The following is a 13,854-nucleotide window of genomic DNA, read 5'->3' as shown; positions in this document are numbered from 1 at the left end:
ACGGGCACTACAGTTCACAGTGCTGTAAGATATGCAGCAAATATTCTAGGCACACAATTTTATTTTTTATCACTGACGAAATTCTCTGTTTATTTAAAATAGTGGTCTGTGGCACTTTCAAACTCGTATTGCATCCTTGCAATTAATCGATAATTGAATCATCCTACTAAATCAGCTTTAAATCTCTATTTTCATGTTGCATTGTTGACATTTTTCCTTTATGCTTCAATCTACAAATATTCACATATTACGCGAAACAAGTTCATGTAACCTGGTGGCAAGTTATGACTGTTGCTTAAACTAAAGCTACAGACAACAAAATCATGATATTTCAATAGCCCCGAATTTTACTCGTTGCTTTCATTTGTTTGGTTTTATATGTATTTACTTTTTGGGCCAGGGGCTATTTCTGCGACGTGTTTTTCAGAAATTAAGAGTAGAATTGCTGAAGTATTTTGTTAGTGTATTTTGTGTTTTTCTGGAATGTCAGGACTTTTAAAATCAGTTGGTTTATTTATCTGTATGTTATTTTCTTTAAGTCGCACGTTCATTGAATAGTTAGCAGTCAGAAACCGTGGCAATGATCTTGACCTAAGAAATCATTCACTGCCTGAATAAGAGACACTACTAACACGCCCAAAAAGCACGAGAAACATATTTTATTGGTGATTAAAATCATAAATTCCCGACCTTACAGTCATTTGATGGGCAATTTTTCAAATGGAACAGGACAAAATCGCGTCATACGGCTGCTGTTTGAAAAGTAATAAAAGTGCATCGTTTTTTGGCTGGTGATGTAAACGCACTCATTAGCCGACTGGGTTGAGGGAAGGAGGGCGCACTGTTTGGGCAGAAAGATACAAGGATTTAAAAAAAACGGAGTCTGGTCAGTTTCACGCGGGAAGGAAAGCGACAGCGCGCTCCTGAGCACCGTCCCTTCAAAACTCCAGCGCTGAGAAACTCAAGCCCGCTTTAAGAACTCTCCAGTAGCAGTAATACAGAACATTCAGTATTTCAAGCCGCATACATCTAACGAGGTCCGACTGAAACACTCCGGCTTCTACGATGCTTCGCTTTGGGGTCTGCTCCGTCTTGTTGTGGATGGGTTGCCTGGGTTTGGTTCGCATGGTAGAAGCCGCTGCCTGCGAGCCCATCCGGATCCCGATGTGCAAGCCAATGCCCTGGAACATGACGAAGATGCCGAACCATCTGCACCACAGTACCCAGGACAACGCCGTGTTGGCCATCGAGCAGTACGAGGGATTGGTGGGCATTAACTGCAGCCCGGTGTTGCTCTTTTTCCTCTGTGCGATGTATGCGCCGATTTGCACCATCGACTTTCAACACGAGCCCATCAAGCCCTGTAAATCGGTGTGCGAGAGAGCAAGAGATGGCTGTGAGCCTGTCATGAGAAGGTACAACCATACCTGGCCGGAGAACCTCGCCTGCGAGGAGTTCCCCGTCTACGACCGGGGAGTCTGTATCTCCCCCGAAGCCATCGTGACAGCCGATGCACCCGGTGAGTTTTACATCTGTCTACGTGTGTAAATCACAGCTGAATGGTAGTTACATAGAGTGCATTCTCAAGCAGATCCAAATGATTTCGAAGAAGGGTGTGCTACTAGTTTTTGTTTTCTAAATATGCAAAATAAGCCACTGAATCACGAAATCGGTAGATTCTCTTACACATACGTTACTATGTTGTAAATAGAATGGCGATTTTAAATCATTTTTCAATATTTATGAAACTTTCCAACTAACGCTGCGCGCGGTAGTTGTTTGGCCGCTGTAAAGATGCCTTAATTGACATTAAGATCTCTAGGATTTTTGGCTTGCAATGTATAATCGTGTATTGCTAAATAATACACCTCTTTAGGTGTGAACGGACTTTAACATGAATTCGTAGCGTCCTCGAGGTCGTCAGCAAGTAAACATAAGCATGGTATTTGTTACATAAAATGCTGAAGGGATAGTGATTTGAAAATGTTAAAAGGAGACAATAGAGGCTAAGTCGTCCACGGGGTATTTACATATAAATTACCGCGCAGAACCATACTGTGGTCCTTACAGAGGCTTAACATGCAAAGGAATAAGATGGCCAGATTTACTGGTGATAGTTATGACAAATTGCAGAAATGTAATTGTATTTTTACTAAAAAATGCTCATCAGTCCGGACGTTTTTATCGGTTTATATCAATTGCTCAGTAAACTCAAAGTTCGACAAAATCTTTGTAAGAAACATTTAACTGAGCTACTTTTGTTTTTAAGAAACAGTTCCGGACCTATCGATCCATTCTCCCAATAGTAACTGCAGGAACTTGGGAGGCGGTAAGTAATCTAATGTTTTTTACTTTGCCATAAAAGAACATGCAAAATACACAGTACGCTTGACCGCGGTTAAACTTGTACTTGGTCCACATGTATGTCCAAGTAAATGGAATAAAAAAAGCTCATTTCACAATTACTATGAGAAGTGACATTATGAATCATCAATGAAGTTGAAGACCACTAAAACAGGGCCACCCTGTGCCTCCTTAGGACACCTCTGAATGTCAATTGTGTATTAAAGACTCTCATATTGGTCAACCTGGGACATCTATACAATACACTTTTGAGTGAGCAACATTCCCAGTAAACAACTTAGACCTGCCAAGTGTAATTCATCATGAGTAATAATCACTCATTTTTGGTTAAAGGTGTATCCTACTTTTAATGTATGTAACTGTAAGGGTCGTTAATCACCGAATAATCAAAAAACTGGTGTCGAAGATGGAGGAAGTGATAGATGTTAGGACAGGGCTGTTCCTGCAACGCCAAGTAAGGGGATGCCGTAAGTGCCGCCTTCTCCGAACATCAAGTAAACTGAAAGGGGTTATTCTTGGAGCTTTGAGCACGCTGGCCCGGCAGGCAGCAAATGCACACATTGGTTTATGGAATGGGAGTTTTACGAATATCATTCTATACTAATGTATCTAATGATTGAAAAGTTAGAGCTGCGCCTTAAGTATTTTTACCTATTTTTTCATGCGTTGCCAACAGAGAAAATTTAGCCGAAGCCAAATGAAATCCTTTGCTCGACAGACACACATAATGTTGCGCTAGAAACCTGGTACTATATTCATGCTGGTATCAACCTATCGTTACCACCAGTATAGAATACCACTGAACTGTAAATCGGTACCCTAGACTAACACCACAGAGGCCAATGGGAATTGGCCGTCCAACCGGAGTCACCTTTATTTGTCCTAGTACAATATGAGAAGCAGACACAATGCCGCAAAAAGTAATATGTTGTTACACATCATAATGCGAAAGAAGCCAGTCTACCTTTACTGACATGGCCGAATACCACCCTCCAAATACGCATACGATGAGCGGTGTCTTAATCTGAAACTGTGCAGACTTGGTATATAACTGCATATGCACTGTGAGAGAACCTTCGCCACACGGACTGCAGCGGTTCAAGAAGGCGGCTCACCACCACCTTCTCAAGGGCAATTAGGGATGGGCAATAAATGCTGGCCTCGCCAGCGACGCCCACATCCCATGAACGAATAAAAAAAATGCACATGGTGCTGCAATTTTGGGAGGTAAGTGTGAGCGAGATCGTATTCTTCAACGCACGTCAAAAACTTGAGCCAGCACCCTTTCTGGCAGCAGCATCATGTAGCACAACAGTGATTGCTTCTTCTTTCAGAAAGTTGTCAGTTCTAGCATTATCTGAACCTTGATCAAGTGTAATACAGATTCCCCAAACCACAACCACTTACTTCGCCATGCCCAGTATAATTGAACGTAAGTAACTTTGGGGTCTAGAACCAGAGGACACAGATATAAGATAACATGCATGACAAAGAGCAGGATTTTTTTACACAGAGGGTTGAGGCTGTGGAATAAGCTACCCAGAGTTAGTGATTAAAGCAGAGTCTATGTCAACAATTAAGAATATGTTAGATAGGTGTTGAAGGAAAGCGGGCTAAGAGGATGTGGGAACAGGACGGGCACATGGGATTAGGATTACTGCTCCTGTAGAAGATAAGCACCAACACCGACTGTAGGGACCAACAACCAATTTCCGTGCTGTAAATTCTATGAAATTCTATGTAACAGCCACAGCAGCATTGGGACTAAAGTGACGGTCTAAAGGCTCCAGCTGAATCATATGTACACTTCCCCAAGCTCCAATGCGACCTTTAGCATTAAACACGTTTCCCCAACACAATAGCGAGGGATGCGCAGTTTAGGTAAATGCACACACTTTTCAGTTCCTGGGGATGCACATCAGCTACTGGAGCGCTACAATAGCAGATTTGCTGCCCCAAGCTCCATTTACTGGTGTTCTTCCTACTCGTGTCGCTGGTACTTGGCGCTGCTGTTTTCTTCCAGGAGCAGACTCTGTGCTGCAACCGGGAATTCCTGGCCTCTCAATAAATCATGGCTTCCTGCCTGCAGCACAGTGTGCCTCTGTGAAGGGGTGAGAGTTAAGCAGTAGTCATAACAGATAGGAGCTGCGGGCGGGTGGCAGTGCAAAGCACATCAAGGAGGCAAAGTGCCAATGTGGACCAGGGAGGGATAATGTGAATTAGCGAGTTGGGGGCAGAACCCATCTGTAAACTGGGGAGAGGGTTGGAGGGAAAGATTGTCCCCGTGGAGATGGAGAGTTCCTCTGTGAAAGAGGGAAAGTAACCATTTGATGTAATTTTTGGAGGAAGCCATGATCTGGTTGGTATGTTGGATATGGATGAACCCACTCATTTTTTCCTACATTTTTTAAGAGTAAACATTTATCAGTTGATCATAAAAATTATTTAATATAAACAGAATTCATAATTTGCACCTTTTAAATGTAAAAAGTTCAAGCTTTAGAGGAACATGCCCCCAGACCATCCTAGAAATGTCCCACCGACGGTGGTTGTTAGGAGGGAGGGATGCAGAACAGCATTTGGAAGCAAATTAATTTGTTTACAGCCCTGTTGTACCCTATCTCTCAAGTGTCATGGAAAATCCCTATGAACCAGCAAACTCCTCTCACCAGATGACCCCTCCTCACATGTCATATAAACTCCTTGATATCTAATGAAACATCTACTTTTCACATAACCTTCTTCTTTCCCCCATCTCATCATTCCTCATGTGTTATAGCAACTTGTCACATACTATCGAGCCTTCAGATGCCACGTAAAATCCTGCCATCTCAAGGTCCCGTGGTAGGCGGCCCACAAATTAGATCAGCTGGAAACTCTTATACACCTTGCACCGATAGGGTCGCCTCACATGCCCCGTGCACCTGGCGCCAAATGAGGTGCTCACGTGTCAACCCATGGCCGCAGACGATAACTGCATTCTTCCATTCTGCATAAATGAGCACATTATAAATTACCGGTAAAAGACGGGCAGTGACTGTTAGGATAAATTAAACGCCGTTGGGGACGGTATTCGCTTTTCATTTTCACAGACCACAATCCAGTGCTTATTTCGGCGGTGCCCGCGCATGGTGCTCAGTCCAACTAGGGACTTGTTTTGCTGGCCATCCTGCTGGAGAAACACGTGCAGTTTATGGCCTGAAACACACAATATAAACTGTCACTTTACCTCACACTTCAACACACCTCCGTGTTTTCCTCTTCAGATAGCTGCAAGTGTCCGGCAGTAAAACTCACTCAGAAAGTTTACCTGAAGAACAACTATAATTACGGTAAGTGTCCCTCCTTATGGACTTTATAGTAAGAACACGTGTCATTCACGCGGCCTTTTCGACTGTACGGAAGTAAGAAAAAGATATGAGTTGGTGGGGGGGAACAAACCTGCATCTTACCTAGGCTTTAAGCAAGTTCTCTTATTCACCCGAATGTTCGTTTAGGTCACACATCAGAGAGGTTGCGTGTAAATTATATTATCTATAATTTTTGGTGATTCAGTAATCCGCGTTTTTAAAAAAAAAGCAAATAGTGCAATCTAAAATAGTATGTTTCACATAGTGTCGGATGATACCATCTAAATTGTGAAAATACGAAACACTCCAATACCACGTTGGAAGAATACAATTCGCGGGAACGTAATGTTTACTGTTTAAAGGACAACATTTCATTTTCATCTTTGACTAAATACTAACAGCTCGTTTTATTATTGGGAATATTATAGAAATGTGAATAATAAGCAACAGAATTACTGCAGTGCCTGAATTTATACTGGCCTTGCAATAGTCTGGTGCAATAGTCAGTCTTCTGGCATACAATTCAGGGCTTGTTATATCTAAAGACTATTACAGATAGTTGGGATTATTGGCGCTTCATCCATTAAACTGCTCCATAGAGGATAGATGAAATAGGAATAAAACAGGCTGCAACCACCAACCCCCCAACGCCACCCACCCCAATCCTGAAGCACGACAATGTTGTCGAGATTAAATATGTGAACTGTCTTTATGTGCAAATAAATATTATTTATTGGGGAACTAATTCCAGTCATTCGAGCCAAAGTGAAAGAAGTGAGAAATAAATGTCACGACGTTGCCACGACGGTGGAAGTGAAAGATGTTCTGAAATCTTCCCTGGTGAACATTCCAAAGGAAACAGTGACGCTTCACACAAGTTCCGCCTGTCTCTGTCCTGAAATCAAAACCAACGAAGAGTACGTTATTATGGGCTACGAGGATGAAGAGAGGGCGAGGTACAGATAACAAGTTTTCACCGTTTTATATCTGAGATCACATGAGTCAAATCTATTTGTCTGAGCTACCACGGACCTGGTTAGTACTAATCGAGTTGGGTTGTCTTTTTTTTTTGCACAGGTTACTTTTGGTTGAGGGTTCCATAGCTGTAAAATGGAAGGATCGACTTGGGAAAAGAATCAAGGTAAAGTATCAGGCTGCTTTATACCGTATAAACTTTTTTTTTTGCCTACTTCAGTTATTAAAAGAAACGTTGTGATAATGAAGTTAAATTGGAGAAGCGTGACGAGAAAGAAATAACCAGTTTAACACGCGCATTCCCATTGAATTATTTTGTAAAAGGAGATACATACTGAATAATGTGTAAATTAAGTTGGTATTTTTGTGAATATCAGAACTGGGATCAGAAGCTCCGCCAGGATAGGAGGAAGGGGAGAAGCGGCCAACAAAATGGAGAGAGACGTATACAGCCGAGAGATACAGCAGTCGCATCCAAACAGAGGAACAAAAGCAGGAATGCAAAGCGAGCACGCTAGTAAACATTTTGCACGAAAAGTCCTTTGGACAGTATAAAAATGTCTGCATTCTTGGAGTGGCACAAGAAAATTGCACTATTGCACGTATGTCCAGTAACGACTATGAAATTTAGCTATTCTATAACTTTGTCTTTTGTCCTTTTTGCACGAATATTAGTGTAATAAGAAAAAAAGCAGCATCGAATTCCTGCACTGTCCTCGTTTGTGAAGACTTTCTCAGAATACGTTGGGGAGTGGATTTGATGAGTTGCTTTTAATCCGATGGTACACATTTATTGCGTTTCTAGGTTACGCAACCCTGAGACTGTGGTCACATATTTCATTGAAAGAATGTCTGGACAAGGGTCTGGAGTGTGTAAGGATCGGAATGTTCTGGTATAGTTGATGTCTCAAGGCCAAGATTGTATAGCCCCAGATACAGAATCGTTGCCTGTCAGATCTGATGACGACGATGATGCCAAACCACTGGCTCAGTTAAGTCCATATTGTGAGCTAAGAAGCATAGGGATGACCAACAGCACTTGTAAAACAAACACTGGATATAACATACCAATGTTATTTGGTGGCTTGTTTAATCAGCCTTATCCAATTATATCTACAATTAGTAATTGAGCAAATGACAAACTGCAAGATGATTGTGTGATAGAAAGATAAGGAGCAATGCTTGCATCAAATTAGTTTTAAAATTTTATGTTTTATGAACTATTAAATAAATAATTCTTTGAAAATCACTTGACTTGGTATTGTGATGGACATTACAAGCATACTACAGTTTTACAAATACACAAACACATTGGTGGTTTACCAGTGATTCAGTTCTGCTTCATTTTTAACATTCAAGTGAAGGTAATGTAAGAGTGAGATCACCTTTTGTAAAAGATAGCATTTAATTTCAGTTTCAGATTTCAACATATTCAAAACAAGATAGCATTGTGATTAAGGCACTGACTTTGAATCTTATTGAATGCAGTTTTTAATCCTGAATATTTTGAAGCATCAAAACAAATCATGTGTAGATACATGTTGATATTTTTTCTTTTATTTAAAATTATTCACTTAATTCTTTTTCCTAACATATAGTCTCCTTTAGCTGGCGGACGGTGAGCTGGATTAGGCTGTGACAATCTCCATGACAATCTTTTGTTGTTTGTTACCGCGTGGGAGAAGACATAATTCAATAAGACAAAACAATATTTTCATCTCCTCAATAAGGAACACTCCATTCTGTGAGGCTATCTGTTTAGTAAATTAACTGAAGCAGCCAAAACTCAGCAACTTGATTTGAGCGATATAGTCCAAGAACTTGAGCCAAAAAACATTTGGGAGAAGGGCAGATACTCTACTCCTCGTGTTACTGGCTGCTTTGATTAAACATAAAGGCAAATGATTAATTTGTCCGACAGAGCCAAATTCACTTGTACATTTACAGCTAATTCAAAGTAGAATTCCCAGGGTAAACAGTGTAGTCATTGCCAATAATCTGAGTTTGGGGTAAGAACTCAGGTTACTGTGTATCTATAGAGCATCTAAGGATAAGATTTCATTAAAATGGCATAAAAACATTGATCACATCTCCTGCCAGTGCCATTAATTTTGGTATTGGGTAAGAAGTTGACAGACTGTTAATTTAACACAACTCAATTCATGAACTGATTGTGATTTTGTTCTTTAACAGAGGTTAAATTGTTTTGAATTATTCATTTTCTGTTTAATACTACAGTTTTAGCCATCTTCTGGACAAATCCATGTCAAAAATAAAATAGTCTTTACTACTAAATAGCTAGGGTTTTGCTGTTCCCAGCCATGACTTTTTTAGTTTCCCTGATCTGTGTGTATTTCATATATGTTCAGCAAACATGGAGATTTATATTTTCCCTGTTTAAAGTTAAAGACAACTTCTCTTAGCAAACTGACAGTTTAGTAGAAAATCTTTTACTTCACACCTCTGCAATCTTACCGAGCAATGCACCAGGACAGTACAAACTCTGCAGTGCAAATGTAGGCAACTGAAACAAATTACTTCAGGGTAAGATGGATTCCTATTCAGAAGTATTTACAACACAGGACATCACAGAGGGTGAAGAACATTTTGAGGTGGGAAGGGGAACAGCTAGAAGTCATGGTCCATGTGGGAATCAATAATATGGGAAGGAAAAGGGTCGAGGTCCTGCATTCAGAGTTTCAGGAGCTAGGAAGGAATTTAAAAAGCAGGACCTCAAAAGGTAGTAATCTCTGGATTACTCCCAATGCCACATGCTAGTGAGTGGGATTAGACAGGTTAATGTGTGGCTGGAGCAATCGTACAGAAGAGAGGGCTTCAGATTCCTGAGGAATGGGACCAGTTCTGGGGCAGGAGGGATCAGTTCAAGATGGATGGGTTGCACCTCAACAGAGCTAGGACCAATGTCCTCATGGGGAGGTTAACTGGTGCTGTGGGGGAGGGTTTAAACTAATTTGGCAGGAGGGTGGGCACCATGAGGAAACATTAGAGAGGAGAAACAAGGACTGAGAGGGACAAGTAGCACTAGAGTAAAGAGTAGTTCAGAAATAGGAGGGATCAGACAGGGGTCAAATGCGAGGTAGTTTAATTTTGCATGTGTGTAAAAGCACGTAGCGTGGTAAATAAGATTGGTAAGCTGCGGAGTCAAGTCGTCACATGGGACTATGATTATAGTGGCAATAACAGAGACCTGCCTCAAAGAAGGGGAAGATTGGGTACTTAATATTCCTGGCTCCAAGGTATTCAGGACAGATAGGAAAGAAAATACTTGGGGTTGGGGGTGGGGGGGGCGGTGGCAGCATTGATCAAAGAAACAATTATAGCACTGGAAAGGGATGATGTAGTTGAGGGGTCAAAGAGAGAATCTATTTCGTTAGAATCAAGGAACAATAGAGGAGATATTACACTACTGGGTGTATACTATAGGCCACCAAATAGTGGGAAGGAGATAGAGAAGAATATTTGCAGGCAAATTACAGAAAGATGCATGAACTATAGAGTAGTGATAATGGGGAACTTCAATTATCCCAATATAGACTGGTACAGTAACAGTGTAAAGGGCAAAGAGGGGGAGGAATTTGTGAAATGTGTTCAAGAGAACTTTCTGGAACAGTGTATTTCCAGCCCAACCAGGAAGGCAACAGTGCTGAATCTAGTTCTGGGGAATGAAATGGGGCAGGTGGACATATTTCAGTGGGGGAGTATTTGGGAAACAGTGATCATAATAACATTAGGTTTAGAATAGTTATGGATAAGGACATGGAACAATCAAACGTGAAAATACTTAACTGGAGGAGGGCAAATTTCAGTGAGTTAAAAAGGGATCTTGCCCAGGTAGATGGGATTCAAAAATTGGTAAGCAAGCCAGTAATTGAGCAATGCGAGGCCTTCAAGGAGGAGTCGGTTCAGGTACAAAGTAGACTCATCCCTATGAGGGGGGAAGGAAGGGTATCCAAAGTGGATAGAAGGGCTAGAGCTCCCTATAAGACTAAAGATATAGAGATTAAAATGAAACCATAAAAAGGAGGTTTATGACGAATGTAAGGTTTATAATACAGTGGAGAACCAGGCTGAAAACAGAAAGTACAGGGGAGATCTAAAAAAGGTAATAAGAGGAGCAAAGAGGGAGTATGAGAATAGATTAGTGGCTAACATAAAAGGGAACCCAAAAGTCTTTAAACACATAACTAGTAAAAGGGTAATCAAAGGAAGCATGGGATCAATTAGGGACAAAAAAGATTTTCTTGTGGAGGTAGAGGGCATGGCGGAGGCACTAAATGAATACTTCACATCTGTCTTCACTAGAGAAGAGGATGCTGCCATTGTAGCAGTAAAGGAGGGGGTAGTAGCAATATTGGATAGGATAAAAATAGATAAAGAGGAGGTACTTAAAAAATTGGCAGTACTCAAAATAAAAAAAGACACCCGGTTCAGATGGGATGCATCCTAGGTTACTGAGGGAAGTAAGGATGGAAATTGCGGAGGCTCTGGCCACAATCTTCCAATCCTCCTTAGATATGGGGATGGTGTTGGAGGACTGGAGGATTGCAAATGTTACACTCCTGTTCAAAAAAGGGGAGAGGGATAAATCCGGCAATTACGGGATAGTCAGCCTAATGTTGTGGTGGGGAAACTTTTAGAGACAATAGTCTGGGACAAAATAAATTGGCACTTGGAAAGTATGGGCTAATAAATGAAAGTGCAGAAGAGATTTAGTAGAATGATCCCAAGGTTGAGGGACTTCAGTAATGTGGAGAGTCTGGAGAAACTGAGGTTGTTCTCCTTAGAACAGAGAAGGTTAAGGGAAGATTTGAGTGTTCAAAATCATGAATGTTTTGATAGAGTAAATAAGAAGAAACAGTTTCCAATGGCAGAAGAATCGATAACCAGAGGACACAGATTTAAGGTGATCGGCAAAAGAGCCAGAGGCGACATGAGGAAACATTTTTTTACGCAGCGAATTGTAATGATCTGGATTGCACTGCCTGAAAGGGTGGTGGAAGTAGATTCAATGTTAACTTTCAAAAAGGAATTGGATAAATACTTGAAGAGAAAAAATTTACAGGCCTATGGGGAAAGAGCAAGAGAATGGGACTAAATGGATAGCAGTTTCAAACGATGGGCCAAATGGCCTCCTTCTGTGCTGAACCTACAGTGATACTATGTGTCAATAAAATAACATTTACATTGCAAAGTAATTTGGTTTTATTTTCATGGATTTTAGAAATTATGAAATGCTCATTACACTTTCCAGTTGAAATGCACTGAAAAGGTTATAAATAGAATCTTAAGACCATAAGATGTTAGAAACAATACTGCAAGGACTATAAGTTTGATTTATGACTTTGTTGCATGAGATATCTATTTAGCTTCATTTCTAGAGATAATAATCATACTGATGGACTTGTTATATCATCCATAAATCTTTATGTTATACCCTGTATATAATAAATCAATAATAAAGTATCATTTTATAATTTATATTTTACATTAGAAAAAAAAATCTAATTTTCACAATGAAAAATACAATAAATTCCCAGTAACTCGATTTAATCTATACTTCATCATTGAGGAAAAAAAGCCAATACATTGTTTGTAATGTGAAAGAAGGCACAACACTGAACCTTTTCAATTTGTTAAGGCACAATACAAAGTGTAGGATTACTGAGGAGAGTTAACAGAGCTCAGATTAGCCGTAGCCCCCCCATTGATCACTCACTCAAAAGACCAGCAGGGTAGGAAAGAGTGAGATTTAGCATTCTTGCCAGGAAAACAATGACATTACTATATTGCCAATGAATTGTGATGATTTAGTTTCCAACCACTTAAGAACTTTAGCTCCTGAGATAAGGGTTCAAAGTCTGAATACTCATCCACAAAGGCCATTAACAGTAAGGCTAATTAAGAGAATTTTCCAAGGAGCATGTGCCTCCAAAATAAAATGTTATCCAACATTGCTTTCCCTTTGCAAGCCACCTGTCAGCTACAAAACAGGGTTGTGGCTTTTTTTGTGACTATCACAACTAGCTCTGATCAGCTGGCAGTAGGTGAGATTCAAGTAGGATGTGCTGAATATCTGTCAACACCCCCTCCCCCTACCCCCTGCGACTGAACACTACGTTTTGATATAGTGCTCCATCTAGTAGCTTGGCTAAGAACTGATCAAAGCCACCCAACTGAGATTGGCGAATTAAAATTGCAGGCAGCCTAGAACACAACCTATGACCTTTTGTTTGGCAGACAAGTTCTTTGTTGCTTTCTGCAATGATACAAATTTTACAAATTATAGTATAGTGGAACTCAAATATTTTCAATGTTCTTTATTTTCAAAGCTATTTGCTTCACTTCTTTAATTCCTCCTTCATCTCACACCATTCTTTGAATAAAAGGAAGGGCAGAACTGCTCCTGGGTCTCTGACATCTTTTGATCCAGCTGCTAAAGGGTGAGTGAGAACAATGCACCTTTCTCCTAATAATCTCTTGCTCTTTCTGGGATGCATCTAACTTTTCTTTCCTTCCTGATGCCTCTCTAGACAATACGAGTAAAATTCATCTGAAACCAGGAATTCAGTGTCTGGAAAATCACAGTGGAAAACATAATTTCTTGTGACTCAATGGGGTAAATTTCAATCCCCAAGAACAGGTGGGTGGGAGGGTAAAATAACAGCTTTTTGGAGGGGACCGCATCCTGGCTCTAACTCGTTCACTTTTTAACCCAGGCAGGTTTAAATGTGTTTGGGCAGCAGACACCAGGAAGTCCCGTCCCCACTTAAAGCCGGTGGGCCGATACTTAAAAGGGCAATGCACCTCATTGAAATACTTGAGATACTTAATATTTTGTGCATTGGAACATTAAAATGAATTTAATCTTACCTGTTCGGGTTTCCCATCGCTTCCAAATCACATCAGGTGAAAGCAGGTGAGAAGAGCCGGATCCATGAGGTGAGTGCCTTTATTGAATTGCTTGTGGGCCTAGAAGAGCAGGAGTGCTTCATCCAAGCCCAACAAGCTCACCTGGCCGACAGGAACCCTGCAAATGGCCGCCGCCCCCCATGGTGGATCCCCACCTACCTCCGACTCTTCACCTGACCTCCAGCAACCTCCGATCTTCTTCCCGACCCCCCCCCCCCCCCCCCCTGCCAACCAA

At 40.9% G+C, this 13,854-nt stretch overlaps 1 protein-coding gene across 2 annotated transcripts; it reads left to right on the top strand.

Moving 5' to 3' along the window:
- Window positions 1-711: 711 nt before the first annotated feature.
- Window positions 712-7,938, top strand: frzb (frizzled related protein). 2 transcript variants are annotated; one of them, XM_067987684.1, is made up of 6 exons: window positions 712-1,519; window positions 2,270-2,329; window positions 5,631-5,696; window positions 6,466-6,670; window positions 6,792-6,855; window positions 7,067-7,938. In XM_067987684.1, the coding sequence occupies exons 1-6, from the start codon at window positions 1,066-1,068 to the stop codon at window positions 7,205-7,207; spliced, it is 990 nt and encodes a 329-aa protein (XP_067843785.1). In that variant the 5' UTR covers window positions 712-1,065; the 3' UTR covers window positions 7,208-7,938. The 2 variants fall into 2 exon arrangements, with proteins under 2 accessions (XP_067843785.1, XP_067843786.1); XM_067987685.1 differs by having other exon boundaries at window positions 715-1,519; window positions 2,276-2,329.
- Window positions 7,939-13,854: the final 5,916 nt, after the last annotated feature.

The sequence above is a fragment of the Heptranchias perlo genome, chromosome 7 (genome assembly GCF_035084215.1).
Source record: "Heptranchias perlo isolate sHepPer1 chromosome 7, sHepPer1.hap1, whole genome shotgun sequence".
Classification (NCBI taxonomy): domain Eukaryota; kingdom Metazoa; phylum Chordata; class Chondrichthyes; order Hexanchiformes; family Hexanchidae; genus Heptranchias; species Heptranchias perlo.
The sequence above is the reverse complement of the archived record's forward strand: the minus strand, read 5'-3'. Positions and strand labels throughout refer to the sequence as shown.